Below are 17,329 nucleotides of genomic sequence, written 5' to 3' on the forward strand. Positions count from 1 at the left end.
AAGGCTATTGTTAGTCAGCGGGGCTATACCTTGGTGGACTAGACAGTTTCCTTGGAAACACCATGCATGTGCACAGACGCCGGCAGGGTTCCAGTGGACGACACGCCTGCAGTCGCCGTCGCGCAGAGTCGACGCTTGCAGGTTGGCCGCCCGTTGCGAAGAAAACAAAAACACCACAAGTTCCCCGTCTCCAAGTCTTCTGCAAATCCTCACCGTGTTGCGCCGTACAATCAATCCACTGCTCCTCTCCACACCTCCTGAAACCCTCCACCTCCACCTTGACCTTGGACCCCATTTTTCGAAACCAACTTCCTCCGACTCCTCTCCGCCTCCCACCTACTGCTCCGCTACCACTAGACACGCCTTAATCCACCGCCTCCTCATGTCACCATCTACGTAATGCCCGCGTCCAATTTTTTCCGCAACGCCAAGCGCACTCTGCGCCCCTACGACCCTTTGCCCGGCGGCAATAGCTACCTCGACGATCCCGATGAGGCCTACACTCTTGAAAAGGACGACTCGGACAACTACGACTCGTCCGTCCACAGCTCGCCCTCGACCTTTTCCTCGCGGGGCTCTGGTGTTATGCAACCCATGATGCAACAAGCTGCTCCATCCGGCTATCGTCACCGCTCCAACTCGATCCAGCGCAAGCAGAGCCTCTCTGCCGCCGCCGCACAAAATGCCACACCCCTCTACTCGACCCCTCGAATTGCGCGCCGTCGTTTCTCGCGCTGGTTCGCCCTCGCCCTCGGCGGCTTCGTCGTCTTCTTCATAATATGGCTGTCCGCCATGGGGCGGCGCTCTCACATTGCCGTCGAGACGGGCATCGCCAAAGAGCCAGACCCCCCGCCACCGTGGGAGGCCTTTCCCTTTCTTAAGCGCTACCACGGCGGCATTCGCACCCTCGTCAATGCGTCGGACAATAAACCAGAATATCCTGGCACTGGTTTCAATGCGAGCGAGTTGCTGAATGTCGGGGGAAAGGAAGTCAGCAAGCGCTCGGAGACTGGAGGCGAGGGATGGAGCTTCGAGGACGAGCGGAACAGGGACCATGGGCTACCGTCCATGCAGGTCTTTTCGCCGTACCCGGCCTATGGTTCGGCAGAGTACGTCAAGGAGTATGGCGCCGAGGTCAAGACTTGCTACTTGGACGAAAAGACCAAGCAGCGTGTGCCTCAGGTGCGCGTCTATCCGGGCGTGGTCAGAGGCTCGCCGGAAAACGTCATGGGATCTTACGAAATCTTTGGTCTGCGCGACGACATTTGCTTTGAGCGGTTCGGGCGTCTGGGTCCCTACGGCTGGGGATACAGCAAAAAGCATGGAGGCAGTGGCGCAGGTCTCGAAGGCGATCGCGAAGGCGCCGAGCAGGTATGGCAGGATGACGAGCAGGTCGACTTTAGAGAGGTCAGGTGGGCCCAGGTGCAGCAGCGCTGCATTGACATCAACAAGCACAGGTTCAATCCTCGGCCCAAGGAGGTTGAGCAAGCAAAGAATCACTTTTACTTTCATGGATTGCAAGAAGAAGAGAAGAAAGAGGAGGAGCCAGAGGCGCCCAAGCTAAAGGCGAGAGACGCGGACGCTGTCAGGGCAGACGCGACTGAAGAAAAGGGAGTTACCGCCAAGCCTTTTAAGCCTGTTGGCATGGACGAGGGAACCGAGGAAAGGGTAGCCAAAAAGCCGGAGACTGACTCTGGCGAGGTCAAGCCCTTCAAGGCTGTCAACACGGGCAGCGGAGAAAGGCTGAAGCAGGCAAAGAAGACGCTTCCACGGACCGCCGTCATCATTCGCACGTGGAATGACTACCACTACGACGACGAGGATCTTTTCTACCTGCGCTCTCTGGTCACCGAGCTCGCACTCAACTCTGGCGGCGAATACGAGGTCCACTTTTTGATCCACGTCAAGGACAATGACCTTCCCATCTGGTCAGACGAGGAGACGTACCTGCGCGTGCTCGACGAATCTCTCCCAGAAGAATTCCGCGGCATGGGAACGCTCTGGACTGAACGCCAGATGAGCCTCATCTACGGCGGCCTCGCCGAGTCCAACTACCGCGACCTCCCTGTGTACGGTGTGTACCGCAGCACCTACCTTCCGATGCAGCACTTTGCCCACATGCACCCCGAGTACGACTTTTACTGGCACTGGGAGATGGACGCTCGCTACACGGGTCACTGGTACCATCTATTCGACAAGGTCTCCGCCTGGGCCCGCGAGCAGCCCCGTAAGGGTCTCTGGGAGCGCAACGCCCGCTTCTACGTGCCTACGGAGCACGGCTCCTGGGAGGACTTCAAGCATATGGTGCGCGTGCAGACCGAGCACGGCACGGCTTCCAAGTCAAACCTCTGGAACGAGATGGCCAAAAACGACCCCAATGTGCCCGACGACGTCAAGGCCGACTCGGCACCACGCGCAGACCGTCCAATTTGGGGCCCTGAGCACCCCGAGGACGACGAGATAGACTCAGAAAACGACCCGCTCCCGCCGTGGACGTACATCGAAGACAAGTTCAGGTGGGGCGTCGGCGAAGAAGCCGACTTCATCACATTCAACCCGCTCTTCGACCCCGACCGCACAAACTGGATCCTCGCCGGCGACGTGACGGGCTACAACACCACCTCCAAACTCCCTCCCCGCCGCACCGCCATCATCACGGCATCGCGCCTCTCGCGCCGCCTCCTGATGCAGATGCACCGCGACACGTCGCGCCGGCGGCGCACCATGTTCTCGGAAATGTGGCCCGGCACGACGGCTCTGCACCACGGTCTCAAGGCCGTCTACGCACCGCATCCCGTCTTCATCGACCGCCGCTGGCCGACCGACTTCCTCGCGGCCACCATGAACGGCGGCCGCAACGGCGCCAGCGGCGGCAGCCGCCTGTCCGTGTTCTCGGATGAGCGCCAGCACAACTTCAAGGGCCAGACGTGGTACTACAACGCCGGCTTTGCGCCGAACGTGTGGAGGCGCTGGCTCGGATATGTGGTGGATAATGATGGTGGACAGCATGAGGAGGTGTGGGGGGAGGGAAGAATGTGTTTGCGCGCCGCGCTGCTGCATCCCGTCAAGGATGTCGAGTTGATTACGGAGCATCGGGAGGGCGAGTGAGGCGCTCCAGTGGGGTTGAGAACGCGCGATGGGTGGATGAGTCGAGTTGAGTTGACAGTACCAGAGCGGCAATGCTTCAGGCGCGCTGGGCTGGGCTGGGCTGGACCGGGCAAGGCCGTATAAGAGCTGCTTTCTGCCCTCCTGGCTTCCGGTGGTCCTGGGCAGGCTCAGAAGGCAGAGGAGCGAGGAGAGAAGAGGCCCGGGGACACGGAAACGCCCACAGCCGCGCTCCCGCGGCAGAGCTGGATGGAAAGGTCGGTCGGTCCCTGGCACCACCTCATCGCCGCCGCTCCCTAAGGTGTCCCTCGCCCTCGCCCTCTCCCGTCTTCTCCCACGCACGTCCTAGTCAAGCCGCTGTAGTGGTATGATGCCGCCGCGGCGACTGAAGCACCGCCAGCGCCAGAGACGAAAGGCGGCTAGACGCCAGAACAGATACAGACACACCTTTACGCAGCGAATTGGGCTTTTTTTTTTTTGGATATTGGACGGCGTACGGACAGGCAGACAGGCAGGCAGGCAGGAAAGAATGGGGGAGTGAAGAAGCTTTGTACAGCACCACCACTGCACCACAGAGAGCAAAGAAGACCATGCGGCGTAGTACCGTAGTAGCATCACACCTTACAGCTTACAGTATTAGTAATAAGAGATCGTGTCGAGAATTGAATTCAGCATCGTATGTACAACATATGGTTTGATTTGGTGTTGTTGCTTCTCACGTACAAGAAGTACATATTGCAAACGCGCGCCCCCCGCCTCATCCCAGCAACGATTCTCCCTCTCCCCCCTTTTTGACTCCTTCAAAAAAGACAGTCACCTAGACATCTTCGCGTCGTCGCGGCCATTGCCATTGCACTGCTCCTGAAACAACACATTTCTCAGGTCGGAGAGGGAGGGCGTGGATACGTTCTACCTCCCTGCTCTATATTTGTGTGTGAAAGGGGGGGGGGGGGGAAGGGGTTGCATGCTCTACTCCCCCGTGCCCTTTACACTTTGTTCGCTTTGCTGCATAAATACAACAGCCCCGTGGGTGTGGGATAGGGCATACATGTGTCTGAGTAGCGTGGGAGGGAGGGAGCGCAAACCGGCGGGAGGCATCATGGTTGGGGGACTTTGTGGAATTGATTTGGGAGTGTTGCGTGCTTGTGAGGAGGCATCGAGAGGCACACGGCACAGAGAGACTTGGATGCAAGTTGTGTTTGCGCGGTTCACGGGAGGGATGAGCAGGGCATCAGAATGGGTCTGGAAAAAGTGTCTTGCTGGGTCATGTTTTGGCCGTCTGTGCGGATACGGCGAGGTGTCGTTCGCAGCCGGGTGTCGAGATTTTGAGAATCATGTTGCAACGTCATGTTGATGCTGCCGTCGTGGATATGGGGAGGTATCGTGGTAAGGTACAGAGACTTGGAGAAATCATCATGCTAGATCGTGTTTTGGGGGGCGTTGTAGGTACGTGGAGGTAACATGGCACGGTGCAGAGACTTGGAGGAATCTTTGGTGGTCATTAGTCTTTAGATTTGGTGGCTTTTATCGATGTCATGTGGAGCTTCTAGCTGCCTCCGAGCTATGTAGTGAGCCCATGACATCTGATCGGCAGGACGGTGCCTTGTCACAGCACTCCCGCCGCATAACCCCTGGGTCCTCGTCTTTTCCTGATGGAGAGCGCTCACACTCGACCGACTTCGTTTTCTTTTCCTTGCCCTTGCCGTCGCAATATCGCTGCCTCGTTGTGGTAGGAAAAGTCATCCATGTCGCCTCTCGTTGAGCCTGCATATTCCATCTCCCTTTTGCTCCCAGCCATGCCTCCCCACACGCCGTTGGAAGTCCGATCTCTTTTCATCCACTCACTCTTTCCACGTAGGCATTAGGCCAACGGCCGAGGGTTTCGCCGGTTCCAGCCGGCGGTCAATGGCCATTTCTGCATGTCCTTCTGTCTATACAGTGTTTTGGTCCCTGATCTCGCTCGCTCTCTTGAGAAACCCTTCTCTGTCCGAGCCCGTGGTTCCGGTGTGTATGCATGCGCGCATTGAAGGGCCCGTAGGTATGAAAGTCGTTTGATTTGCTTTTGACTCGATTGCTTTGGGAATTAGAGAGATGCGGCGGCTGCAACGGCGCCGGCGCCTTTGAAGGTTGCGGGGCTCGTCACGCGCACTTCGACGTCGGGGTATTTCCATTCCATGAACTTGGCCCAGCCTGTTGGAAAAAAATACGGGGTTAGCATTGTCTCGGCTTGTGTTGTCCTCGAGTAATCATCATGGGCGGCTGCAGCTGGCCAGCCGGGTAGATGCTGCATATGTTGTGGTAGTGGGGACGCGAGGTTTCTCTTCTGCCGGGGCAATTATTTGGATACTTACTCCAGTATGCGCACTTGCGGCCAAAGTACTTTCCCAAGTAGGGCACTACGACCATGGTGAGCAGAAGCTCGAGCTGTTGCAAGCTCTCGCGCCACTCGCGCTCGGCGTCATTGTCGTCGTAGTCGGAGGAGAGGTCGCTCGAGGAAGAGGGGAGCGAGTCGACGTCGTCGTCGGCAGAGGTGGACGAGGGATGTGAAGGGGGAACCACGAAGGAGCTGGATCCGGTCATCGACGACATATTGGTTGTTTGGTGGGGTTGGTCGCGGAGAGATGGAAGAGGGGTCGGTGTTGAGATGATGACCTGGGACACGACGGGTTCCGGCAATTGATTCAACAGCAGAGGAGGTGATGGTCTTCCTGAATGACGAGCGTAGGACCTCGACAGGATGTAGAAGCGCCGGTAGCTGTCAAAGGTCGAGGTCGGGGTCCAGTTGAGGAGCGGCATGCTGGCGGCTTCGATGACGGATGTAGGTCGGGTGTTTAGCCGAAGAATAGCCGACTGGTCAAAGAGTTTTGGAGTCATTGTCCGATGGCCAAAGGTGACGGTCCGCCCTCTTGCTCCACACGACATCCCACCACCACACAACAATCTCCCCGCGCGGTCAACATCCTCCATCGACCCAGCACCAGCTAGTGCACTGCGCGGACACCCTAGCAAAGCACAGGGCGCGATTCGCCATCATGGCTGACACCGAGGTAGGTTTATGCTCAGGTTCACGTTTGCTGCGTTCTTCTTCAAAACACGTCCACCAACATGGCTGTTCCCCTCTCACCTTCGGCTACCATGACGCCGCCTGACAAGTCCTGCCTCAAGCAGCCTCCGACCCCCGACGCCGAGCGCAAGCCCCGCAAATCGGTCGCATTCGCTGATGGCGCCCAGATTGTTGACGCGGACGGCAAGGTCCAGGAAGTGAATGGCTCCGTCACCGGCGAGAAGGAGACTGCTGCGAGCCACAGCCACGACACCGGCGACAAGGTGGTTGACGAGGTGACGGACATGTTCAGCAACCTCGCCAAGAAGAAGAAGAAGAAGTCTAGCAAGCCCAAGGACGGCGACGACGCCGAGACTCCCGCTGCCGACGGCGAATTCGACCCCTCTGCTCTCAAGAAAAAGAAGAAGAAGAAGAAGGTCGACCCGGATGACTTCGAGGCCAAGCTGGCCGAGGCCGGCGCTGGCGGCGAGGACAAGGAGGACGAGGCTGCTCCCGAGGAGGAGGTCCAGGAGGGTGACATGGAGAAGGGCACCGGCATCTGGGCCCACGACAACCAGACCCCGATCAGCTACAACCTGCTCCTCTCGCGTTTCTTCACGATGCTCCACTCGCACCACCCCGACCTTGCTTCCAGCGGCGGCAAGAGCTACAAGATTCCCCCGCCCCAGTGCTTGCGCGAAGGTAACAAGAAGACCATCTTCGCCAACATTGCCGAGATTTGCAAGCGCATGAAGCGTACCGATGAGCACGTCACTCAGTTCTTGTTCGCCGAGTTGGGTACCAGCGGTAGTGTGGACGGAAGCAGGCGTCTTGTCATCAAGGGTCGCTTCCAGCAGAAGCAGATTGAGAACGTTCTCAGGCGCTACATCGGTAAGCTTTTCCAACTCTCACCACAATTTCACCTTCTAATTGATTACAGTCGAGTACGTCACCTGCAAGACCTGCCGCTCTCCCGACACCGAGCTCAGCAAGGGCGAGAACCGTCTCTACTTCGTCACCTGCAACTCGTGCGGTTCCCGTCGCAGTGTCACGGCCATCAAGACCGGTTTCTCGGCCCAGGTCGGCAAGAGAAGGAGGCAGCAAGGTTAAGCCCATCTCTCTCTCCAATATATCATGCGGATCGCCAGCTTGGTGGTCGGCATTCAAGTCTATGGGTGTGGCTCTCAAAAGTGGTTTTCTGGGGCGTCCAAGCTGGGGCCATGGCGATGAAATGATGGCTCTCTTATTCTGGACGGTCCCCGCCTGCATATCGAATGCCTGCGACACAAACAGCAGGCCTATTTAGACGACAGCACAGTGGTGGTGGAGGCACCCGATGGAGTGGCGACGGTGTTGCGAGGGGCAAAGCATCCAATGGCATTCGGCTTTCGATTCCCTCATTCCCACTCTTCCTCTCAACACCGTGGAGCGCCAGAAGTGTATTGTAGTGGAGCGGTGGAAAATGAGCAGCATAATGCGGCAATCAAAAGTGGCATTTGACGAGACTGATTTCGTGCCAGGTTTTTGTGATGTCTTCCAGATCTGCCACTCTGCATCGCCTTGACATTCGTCCATGATCCTTGCCTAGCTATCCAGTGTGTTGGAATTGTCGAGGCAAGGAAAATATGCAAGCTCCCCGCCCCGCTCCGCCCCGCCCCGCGGAAGTTTTGCCAAATCAAAATCACAACGCCCATCGTGCCGCGCGACTTCATCCCACACCTTTACAACATGCCCGTCCCCATTTTGCTCCGTCCATGGCATCATCCGCCGACCCCATCCCGTCCTTGGCGCCCGCGGATGGCGTCCATGGAGTCCTCCGTGGAGCCTTCGGCACAGGTTGACTCGCAGAAAGATTGTCCTCGTGTCTACGGCAGTGAGCAGACGCCACAGCTCAGGCCACGCTGACAATCACACACTTGGGTCTGGCAAACACAGCAGGGGGACGTGTAGGTTTGAGTGCAGTGCGAGCGCGAGCGCGAACGCGCGAACTCTCCGGGACGCCGGGACTTATTGCGGCTCTCTGGGACCTGCCGTCGGCCCGCTCGCTGACCCCCTTCCTATTCAGGAAGCAACGTCGCGAAAGCCCCGACTTGCCGACCTGCTACATGCACATCACACAAAATACTCCACTGTGGTTGGGCAAGAGCGGTAGCAAGGGAAAATGGTGTAAGCATGCGCCCCGTCCACGTCAACGTTGACCTTGCAAAGGTAAACAAGGTGCTGACGGCGGGTCTCGGTCTCTCATCGTGCGGGCTGTGTTGTTGAATTTGGGACACAACAGGGCGAGATAAGGTGGACGAAAAAAGGTAGTGGGGTACGTCTCTAATGTATGCTTATTACGATGACGCTCTTTAGATCTTGGCTGCCCTAAATTGGTTCTCATTGCGAGAGCAACTGCGGATTTTCCGATTTTCGTCTTCTGCAAGCAACCTGGGTGTCGTACAACATTCTCCATTATTCGTCCGGCATGGCCATTGCTTCTAGCAACACAACTTTTACCCTGTCTCGTTCCTGGCTGGGCTGGCTTGGCCCGCAACGGCGACCTAAAACGTCCACCACAAAGGTTGTGTCGCCGCGGCCTGAGTGGATGAGTGGAGAAAAACATGGCACAGTTGCGAGAGAGGCGCAGGGAAAGCCACCCACGGTCTTCATTGGGGTTCTCGGGAGGTGATCAATCTGCCATTCCGTTCTGATGCGTCGTTTACCGGTCGTACATCGTACTGGACCGCCCACGGCGTCACTGAACCCATGCCTCTGGATGATGCATCAGTGCAGCCTTTTTCTTTCTGCCTGATGCAAAAAGATATATAAGATCAGGCCCTTTTCGTTCTTCGAGCTGACTGATTAGAATCAAGTCGCCTTTGTTATTGGTTCCTCGCATTGTCTTTTCCACATTGAGCATCGGTTGCCCCCTGGCCCCGTTTCCAAAATACGTGCGTCACCTCAACTGGTTCCCGAACGAGCCGCCAGGGAGAAGCCTTTGGACGACGCCTCCAGGGATCAGTGTCCTCCGACGCGAGGTGTCCCACTGCATACAAGACTCACAGCCAGTCAATCTTCGAGCTTCTCTTTTTTCTTGTTTGACCCACTCGGACAGCCACTCCGCGGACACGAGGTATAAACAATCTGGACGTCGAGTCGAGGCCTAAATACATTACGTCCAGTCTGTTGTTCTTCCATATATTGTTTACATCCTCCCACGCGGTCCAGCTACTGGCCATAATTCCCCAACATCCTCTCCCTTCATACCAACGAGCGTTGTTGTTTGTTGAGTTCTTTATCGACCATAAAACTCCACCCCACACAGCCGACCAGTCAAACCCAGAACCAAAGAAAATGTCGGACAGCTGCACTGTCGACACATGCCCCATCAAGGCATCGACGCTAGGTTACCGCCCGAACGTCTTTTCGAGCATCTTCTTCATTTCCCTATATGGCACAGCAGCACTCGTCCAAGCCATACAAGGCTACCGCTGGCGCACATGGAGTTTTACTATCGCCATGGTGTTGGGCTGCTTGTGCGAGGCAGGCGGCTACCCGGGCAGGCTGATGCTGCATCATGACTGGTTCAGCAAGGCGGGATTTGACCTGCAAATCGTCTGTTTGACGATTGCACCTGCGTTCCTGTCGGCAGGAATCTACTTCATGCTGAAGCATCTGTAAGTTTTGCGACCCTTCCCCTCTCTCTCCCTCTCCATTACCCCCTGAACATATCACTGCCTTCCAGCACAACAATCCGCTGACCAATGCCAACAGTGTCCTCGCCTACTCTCCATCTTCATCCCGCCTTGCGCCCCACTGGTACCCCAAGATATTCATTCCATGTGACTTTGTGTCGCTCGTCCTGCAAGCCGCCGGCGGTGGCATCGCCGCAACCGCGGACGACGACGACAAGGACATGATGGACACGGGCAACAACATCATGATGGCCGGTCTCGGCTTCCAAGTCTTCACCCTGGCCATCTTCGCGGTGCTGGCCGGCGAGTTTGCCTGGCGGGTGCGCCGCGCCGACGTCTCCGCCCTGAACGAGAAGACGAGCGCGTTGAGAGGGTCGACCAAGCACAAGCTGTTTCTGGGGGCCCTGTTTGTCGCCTTCTGGGCCATCATGTTCCGCTGCATCTACCGCATCGTCGAGATGGCTGGGGGTTGGGGCAATGATATCATGCAGGATGAGATCAGCTTCATCATCCTGGATCCCACGTGAGTCTGCTCGCTCTACCTCATGATCCTTTCTCACTAACGACTGATACTAGTCTCTGCGCCCTCGCCGTCATCGTCCTGACCATCTGGCATCCCGGCTACTGCTTCAACTACCGCGTCGTCAACGCCGACGTCTCTGTTGCCGCCGATGCCGAAAAGGGCAACCAGCGCCCCCTGTCGGAGGCCTCGACGTGGAGGCCCCGTGGTGAGGCGTCGGATAGCAGGGAGTTTGAGATGGTCAAGAAGGATGAGACTGCCAACTTCTAGATGTTTGATTCCCTCGACGGAGACTCGTGTAAATTTGCACAAGGGACGTATTTCTCTTTTTCAAGGGGGCTGGCGTTCTGTGGCTAGATTGTGGATGAGACTTTGGGTTACATGAGACGATTTCTTGCATGACGTTGCTTTCGGGAGGAGGTTGTTCATACCGCGGGAATCCTCAACTACACAAACAGCTAATAGAATCTCCAAGAGTTGTGACCCAATCCTCATCATTCCACGCAGTTGGACGGAGGCAGCCCTGACTCACTCAAAACCCCTCTAACCCAGCCAATGACGTTTCCCAACCTTGCGCCCCATCAGACGGCCCGTCGAACGCAAAATAGAGCCTCGGACTCGGACTCGCACCTCGCGCCGCCGCCGTTGCCAAAAAAACTACCGCAAACGGCAAGTGTATGGCGACCCCCCGCGGCGGTTCGGGTCGGACATTTAGCTCGAGGCCCGGCGAACCTGGCCCGAGCCTCGAAACCGTGCAACGGACGTCAGACAGACGCATGCACGTCAACATGCTGGCGACGAAAAACAAGGAGTGTTTGACGGGGGCGAGGCTGAGCTGGGGGAAAGTGGACCATCGCCGTGATATTGCTTGTTTGGGATTAGCGCTGCCGCGAGGCTCGGCTCGAGAGCCAATCGTAACGTGTGGGACCGCTCAACACCAAACCTGACTTCGGAACTCGTCTGCAGCGAGCGCCGTCATTATTGCGCCAACTTTTCGCGAAGGGATTGTTTGCTGGGAAACGAGTGAACGCAAACTTTGTGATCCAGGAAAGTGTGTCTTTTCAGATACAGGGTCCAGGTTATCCGTTGTTTGCTGAGCTGTTTGAGGATTTTGCGCTGTAGACCAGGCACTTTTTTTCCGAGTCTCTTGTTTGTTTGACCGCGGAGAAGCAAAAAAGCAAATCGAAAGAAGCAGGAACAAGCAAAATCAGGAGGCCATCACGAGAGTATCACCGCGTTCTCTTCACAGCCAAGGCGCGCCCCCAACCCAACTCCATCGACCATCCTCGGGCCAACGTCACCACAACATCTACACCACCTCGGCCAATCAAGCACCCAGGCAAACATGCCCACCAAGGCAGAGCGCAAGCAGCTCGACGCCACCGTCGCCGCATTCCATGCGCACTACGCGGCGCCCGCCAACGGCTGGGGCCAGGAGCGCTGGCACGATTCGCTTTACCCGGCGCTTGCTCGCCCAACCCGGTATGCGGCGCTAGTGAATCAGTTTGTACCGCGCGCTGAAGTGGAGAAGGCCTTGTTGAAGGAGGTGCCGGAAGAAGAGCTGAGGATGGTAGAGTTGCCGGCGCTGGGGGACGGTCAAGAGGCGGACGGAAAGAGGCCGCAGATTCTGCTGTATGAGCGCGTGCCCAGGAGCGTGCCAGAGAGCGAAGTAAAAGAAGGGGAAAAGGATCAAGTGCGGGAGAAGGCAAAAAGCTCCACACCAGCAGACAAAACGCTGCCTTTCCCACCACCCAAGCCGACAACCATCCACACGCCACGGCAACCGCCCCAGCAGCTCCTCACGCACTGGAACATGGACGCCGCGTCGGCCCTCGCCGCGCACATGCTTGACGCACAGCCTGGCGACAAGGTGCTCGACCTCTGCTCCGCGCCCGGCGGCAAGAGCGTCGCGCTGGCGCAGCTCATCTTTGCCGACCAGCACCACCACCTCCAAGACTCCACCTCTCACGACCACGACTCCCAACCCCCACAAGGCTGCCTCCACACCAACGAACCCGACGCCGCACGCGCCAAACGGCTCCTCGCAAACCTCCGCTGCTACCTCCCCGCGCCCCTTTTCACCAGCAAAGCCGTGCAGACCTTCACGCTCGACGCCAGCATCCCGGCGCGCTTCCTCTCCACCCTCCCCCACGGCAGCGGCGGCTACGACCGTGTGCTCCTCGATGCGCCGTGCAGCAGCGAGCGGCACGTCATCCACGCGCACACGCGCGCGGTGGCTGGCGGCAGGATTGCAGACGACATGGCGCGCTGGCGAGCGGGCACCAGCCGCGCGCTGCAGAAGACGCAGGCCGGCTTGCTCGTCACGGCGCTCCGGGCGGCCAGGACCGGCGGCCGCGTGCTGTACTCGACGTGCTCGGTCGAGCGCGGCGAGAATGACGGCGTGGTTGAGCGCGTGCGGGAGACGTTGGAGAAAGAGAGGCGGAAGGGGAGCGTGTGGGTGAGGGGCTGGGATATGCGGGTGGAGATGGGGCGGCAGGGGCAGAGAGGAGGCGGTGGTGAAGGCGAAAGAGAGGAGTGGGAGCGCGTAGGAAGGGGGTTGGATGCGTGGGCTGAGGATACGGATTATGGCCGCATTGCGGTGCCAGATGTGGGCGAGGGACGCTGGGGGCCGTTGTTTTTCTGCGTCATCACCAAAATTGAGGCGAAGGACGAGTGACGGCCTGGCAAAAGCGGCCTGCTCTGCTGATGCACAGCTCTTCGATTCTTGCGTACTCCGTCTTGCATTGATATCTCGAAACAGGAATCCCCCACTGCCGGGTGCACCACTCACGACAGCACATGCGCAGAGAAGGAAAAAAGAGGCAACAAAAACGCCCAAACGCTTGCATCCCGGCTCTTATAGCACGTTGACGCCACATCTCCCCCCATCATTCCCTACCTGCAAAGAAGGAGAAAAGATCAATAACAAAAAGTCTTGTTGCGGCACAGCCCCAAATCGAATGTTTGCCAAACCCGCCGTTCTCAATCCGTCTTTCCGCTGCTGTCTACGCCTCCCATCATGCCCTCCTTCTCGTTTGTAAGTGGCAACTGGAAAAATCCAGCCCGGCCGTTGAGCATTGCTCTGCGGTTCCGGCTCCGACCAAGCCACGTGGCAGCCACAACAACGCCGATGATGATGCCGACGGAGAGGAAAGGATGGCCCGTGAGGAATTGCTTCATGTTGAAGAGAATGGTGGAAAAGGTGCCAATGGTCGACTTGGGCCGGAGCGCTGGCGGGTCACGGGTGACCTTGGAAAGGGTCTCCAGAATCGAGGTGCGCGAGGGCACAATCGGGTTTCCAGTCGAGGTTTGGTCCCAGTAGCGGTGGTTCTGATGAGGGTCAGTATAGGGAAAATCAGGATGGGGACAGTCAACTCACGTCTTCATCGTTAATCACCACCTTCTCGCCGTCCTTGACGTCGATGCCGTATGTTGTCCGCAACCACCTCTCCCAAAATACGCCGTCGACCCACGCAAACGCAACCTCCTTCCGCTCAATCTCATCCATGTTGATGCGGATGCTCTTGGCGGCTCTCAGCGCTCTCTGGTCATTACGGTCCTCGGCCTCTTCGATTCTGAGTTGCTTAGCATCGCGGAGCTCTTGGCGTTCGAGCTTGAATTGTTGCGTCTGCTTGTCGATCCATTCGAGAGCAGCATTCTTAATCTCACGCTTTGCACTCTCAAACTCATCGGCATGCTCTCGGTTGAGGATGCCCAGCACAACGAGCTTGCCGTCCATGACCTCGCGCGCGTTGGATGAGGTCAGCTCAGGCACAATCGGGAGCCAGACAGTCTTCATCCAGCCCAGGATCTGGCGGAAGTCGCGCATATCCCGTGGAGCAATGTGGCTGTAGTAGCTAGGCTTGCCGTCCCGGCTCACCAGAAGACGCGGCCATGTTGAGATCCTGAAACGCTCTGCAAGCTTGGGGTCCTTGCTCTTGACCAGCCTCGCGTGGCCGATCAAGCTCAGTGTCAAACGCTCCAGAGCAGCAAAATCTTCGGACGTTGTAGCGTGGTCGTAAATGTAGAGGAAAATGACATCCTCGGTCTTTTCCATCTCTTCGAATGTCTCGGCATCAACATCTGGCACCCCATTGCCGACCTCGTAGGCATTGTTCGCATATGCAATGAGATCTCCTACACCACGCAGTCCGTCATACTCGACACGCTCACCACCACGGAAGTACAGGAGCGTGGGGTAGCCTTTGACGCGCGCGTCTTTGCACAATCTCTTTTCCATGTCACAGTTGACCTCGCCCACATTTAGTTTGCCCTTCATTTCTCTTGCCATTGCAGCCCAGTTGGGTGCCATGGCCTGGCAGTGGTGACACCATGGAGCGTAAAACTTGACAAACCACGGATCCTGTGTTGTGGTGACGAGCTTCTGGAAGCTCTCGGCCGTGAGAGGAATCGAAGTTCCAATCGGGTTGTGAGTGGCGGTAGCCTTGGTTCCGGTTGCGGTGGGCTTGGGGGCGACCTTGGTGGCCATTTCGTTGTGCTTGCTCGCAGCAGCAGCGCCTCCCTTGGGATCTTTGTCCTTTGCTTCTGGCTTCTCAGGCTTCGCCTTGCTATCCACGCCCTTTGCGCCGACTTCGGGGAGTTTGAGACCCTCCGTTGGTCTGGAACCAGGTCGGATTGTCTCCAGAGCTTCCTCGATCCAGTTGCTAAAGTAGCTCAGCTTATCGGCGCCCACGTGTCTCTTGACCTCCTTCCCGTCCTTGAACAAAATGATGGTCGGGAATGAATGGATATCTTTTGCGGCGCATGCGTCGCTGAAAGCCACGCAGTCGACTTTTGCAAAGTGGAAATCGTAGTATCTCGTAAAAGTGTTGAGCGAGTCCCCTTCTTTTGACTGGGCGCCGGGCAGCGGTTCGCTGGTGTAGTAAAATTCATAGAGGGTTTGCCATGTGGGAGCCAGAGCTTTGCAGTGATGGCAGTAGGGAGAAAAGAACTCGACGAGCCTAGCCAGTCAATAAATGTTCGGCATAGCGTGCCAGGTGGAGCAAGTACCAGTTTCCTTGGGCAATATTGTCGTCCACACGGCCGCCGGCCAACTCTGTCATGGGCGGGACTTCCTTGCCGTTGAACACGGTTGAGGTCTTGTCATCTTCAATATCGAGCACCTTTTCAGGTGACTTTTTGCCCGGCGACGCGTATGCGGAGGAGAGGAGCGCGAGCGGCAAGAGGGAGGTTAGCAGCCGCATGATGAAGCTTGGTTGGGCCAAGTAGCGTTTAAGATGTCGACGGGGCGGCGGAGGCCCGGAGAGGAGGAGAATCAGGTCCGGGCCAAGCTGCGCATCGATTCGGGCAGGACGTGTGTAGAATATCGGGCGCCAGATGGTGGCCACGCGGAGAGCAGTGGTGTTGTCGCGAAAGGAGAGGCACTGGCACTGGCCGCACGTCTCTCTGGGGCGGATCGACGGGAGAGGATGGCGCCGGCGATCGGCCCGAGCGAGCGCCAATGAGCTCCTCCGCAACTGCATTAGTACACCCACCACAGCTTCCCCAGACTTGACGACATCAACACGTCCAATTCTCCAATTCCGTCCATCATGAGGCCTGCCTCTCGTCTCCTCGCTGCCGTCTCATCGGCTGGTCGTGCCTTGCAGCCAAATGCTCCCACTGGGCTCACCGGCCTCAGAACTCACCCCGCCCCACGCTCGGCCCTGATCTATCTATACAACGCAACGCTCGACAAGCTCAAGAGACTCCCCGAATCCTCCGTTTACCGCCAAAGCTCCGAAGCTCTGACCCGCCACCGTCTCAGCGCCGTCGAGGGCACTGCCAATTACCAATTGAAAGAATGGGCCGAGCGCATGAGAGAACAAGTCGAGCAGAACGAACAGACCGCGAACCGGCTGGGCGTCGAGGTGAAATACCTCTCCGACGGCAGATGGTTCCTCCACATGGAGCCGGTTGGCGTCATGGAGGAGGATCCAGACGCGGAAAGGCTGCCTGAAAACCAGGAAATTCCAGAGGCCAGACGCGGACAGAAGATTATTGAGCAGATTACCGCCATTGCACACGCGGAATTCCGGAGGGGGACGGAATTGAAGAAGACGGAGGGATTCTCTACGCAGTAAGTCAAATGCTGTGGCATCTGCAAACAATTACTGACAAGCACATAGGACTCTGGAGTCGGATGCGGAGCTGACACAACTGCGCGAGCGGTAAGGAAGCATGGACCACCCCCCGAATACATCCACTGATGTTGAACACACAGTCGCGCCGAGCTCGAAAAGGACTACGACAACTACATGACGGAGCTCCGCAACTGGAAGCCCACCGACCCCTCCGGTCTCGAAGGACTGTGGGACCCGCCCAAAGACGCAAAGCACATCAAGTTTGAGCCCGAGCCCTCCTTGACCCACGAGCAGTGAGTTGGTCGGACCCATTCATCGCAAACGCTGCTGACTTGAGAATCAGGGTGTCGGAGATTGAGAACAAGATTGGCGCTGGCCTCATCGAGGAGGTGATCCAGGTGGCCGCTGGCGAGCTTGAGCTCGTCGATGTGATGGCCGAGAGCCAGGCGTACGTCTTCCCCTCCCCTTCCATTATCAAAATCTAAATTGACTGACAATCTCCAGGTGGGAGGAACTCGAGGAGAAGCCTGCAGAGGGCCAGTGGACCTACTTTGAGCGCGGATCGGCCGCGCACACTGGCCAGACCCAGAAGCCCTGAGGGCGTCCAACCGCATCTGTATTTCATAGCTTTTATACCATTAGAGCGTTTACGCACACCAAGCTTTTCCGATGCTGACACGAGCCAAACCAAGGGTGTTCGTGTATTTGGCTTTGAGTGCGTCAACCTAAATACACCACCTGCCTGTCCGGGGAAAGTTTGACGACGCTTTCAACTACCGCGCTCGGGCATGGTGCTGCATTTGAAGCTTAACTTGACTTCCAGCCCTGCTGCGCTCGCGCTTTTTCACACTGCCGCATCGTCTCTTTGGACAATTACCCGGCTCCGCAACTCAAGACTTGG

The 17,329-nt window shown here is 57.5% G+C and overlaps 8 protein-coding genes across 8 annotated transcripts; 5 read left to right on the forward strand and 3 right to left on the reverse strand.

Annotated features, from left to right (window-relative positions):
- Positions 1-597: 597 nt before the first annotated feature.
- Positions 598-3,108, forward strand: BKA78DRAFT_246234 (uncharacterized protein; the record flags this gene model as incomplete). Its single annotated transcript, XM_066884194.1, has 2 exons — positions 598-1,479; positions 1,663-3,108. 2 exons carry the CDS (start codon positions 598-600, stop codon positions 3,106-3,108), a joined length of 2,328 nt encoding a protein of 775 aa, XP_066748492.1.
- Positions 3,109-3,279: 171 nt separating this feature from the next.
- Positions 3,280-3,778, reverse strand: BKA78DRAFT_89458 (uncharacterized protein). The gene has a single exon (XM_066893925.1). The coding sequence runs from the start codon at positions 3,718-3,720 to the stop codon at positions 3,451-3,453; it is 270 nt and encodes an 89-aa protein (XP_066748493.1). The 5' UTR covers positions 3,721-3,778; the 3' UTR covers positions 3,280-3,450.
- Positions 3,779-5,247: 1,469 nt separating this feature from the next.
- BKA78DRAFT_307508 (uncharacterized protein) lies at positions 5,248-5,538 on the reverse strand. The gene has a single exon (XM_066887870.1). It carries the CDS (start codon positions 5,509-5,511, stop codon positions 5,317-5,319), a length of 195 nt encoding a protein of 64 aa, XP_066748494.1. The 5' UTR covers positions 5,512-5,538; the 3' UTR covers positions 5,248-5,316.
- A 376-nt stretch (positions 5,539-5,914) lies between these two features.
- BKA78DRAFT_330176 (eukaryotic translation initiation factor 2 beta subunit) lies at positions 5,915-7,258 on the forward strand (the record flags this gene model as incomplete). The annotated part of the gene is made up of 3 exons (XM_066889739.1): positions 5,915-5,923; positions 6,274-7,039; positions 7,089-7,258. 3 exons carry the CDS (start codon positions 5,915-5,917, stop codon positions 7,256-7,258), a joined length of 945 nt encoding a protein of 314 aa, XP_066748495.1.
- A 2,226-nt stretch (positions 7,259-9,484) lies between these two features.
- Positions 9,485-10,615, forward strand: BKA78DRAFT_330177 (putative RTA1 domain protein; the record flags this gene model as incomplete). The annotated part of the gene is made up of 3 exons (XM_066889740.1): positions 9,485-9,807; positions 9,905-10,348; positions 10,402-10,615. The coding sequence occupies 3 exons, from the start codon at positions 9,485-9,487 to the stop codon at positions 10,613-10,615; spliced, it is 981 nt and encodes a 326-aa protein (XP_066748496.1).
- Positions 10,616-11,690: 1,075 nt separating this feature from the next.
- BKA78DRAFT_350449 (S-adenosyl-L-methionine-dependent methyltransferase) lies at positions 11,691-13,022 on the forward strand (the record flags this gene model as incomplete). The annotated part of the gene is made up of 1 exon (XM_066890994.1): positions 11,691-13,022. One exon carries the CDS (start codon positions 11,691-11,693, stop codon positions 13,020-13,022), a length of 1,332 nt encoding a protein of 443 aa, XP_066748497.1.
- A 305-nt stretch (positions 13,023-13,327) lies between these two features.
- On the reverse strand, positions 13,328-15,549 carry BKA78DRAFT_330178 (thioredoxin domain-containing protein; the record flags this gene model as incomplete). Its single annotated transcript, XM_066889741.1, has 3 exons — positions 13,328-13,675; positions 13,725-15,306; positions 15,356-15,549. 3 exons carry the CDS (start codon positions 15,547-15,549, stop codon positions 13,328-13,330), a joined length of 2,124 nt encoding a protein of 707 aa, XP_066748498.1.
- A 348-nt stretch (positions 15,550-15,897) lies between these two features.
- BKA78DRAFT_350451 (ETC complex I subunit conserved region-domain-containing protein) lies at positions 15,898-17,026 on the forward strand (the record flags this gene model as incomplete). The annotated part of the gene is made up of 5 exons (XM_066890995.1): positions 15,898-16,424; positions 16,474-16,515; positions 16,569-16,721; positions 16,772-16,876; positions 16,933-17,026. 5 exons carry the CDS (start codon positions 15,898-15,900, stop codon positions 17,024-17,026), a joined length of 921 nt encoding a protein of 306 aa, XP_066748499.1.
- Positions 17,027-17,329: the final 303 nt, after the last annotated feature.

Source organism: Phyllosticta capitalensis (genome assembly GCF_038381095.1).
Source record: "Phyllosticta capitalensis strain CBS 128856 chromosome Unknown BKA78scaffold_2, whole genome shotgun sequence".
NCBI lineage: Eukaryota > Fungi > Ascomycota > Dothideomycetes > Botryosphaeriales > Phyllostictaceae > Phyllosticta > Phyllosticta capitalensis.

Bases quoted from the DNA above. Each gene is read 5' to 3' on its own strand.
- BKA78DRAFT_89458 (XM_066893925.1), bottom strand. From the start codon at position 3,720: ATGCTACTACGGTACTACGCCGCATGGTCTTCTTTGCTCTCTGTGGTG.
- BKA78DRAFT_307508 (XM_066887870.1), bottom strand. From the start codon at position 5,511: ATGGTCGTAGTGCCCTACTTGGGAAAGTACTTTGGCCGCAAGTGCGCA.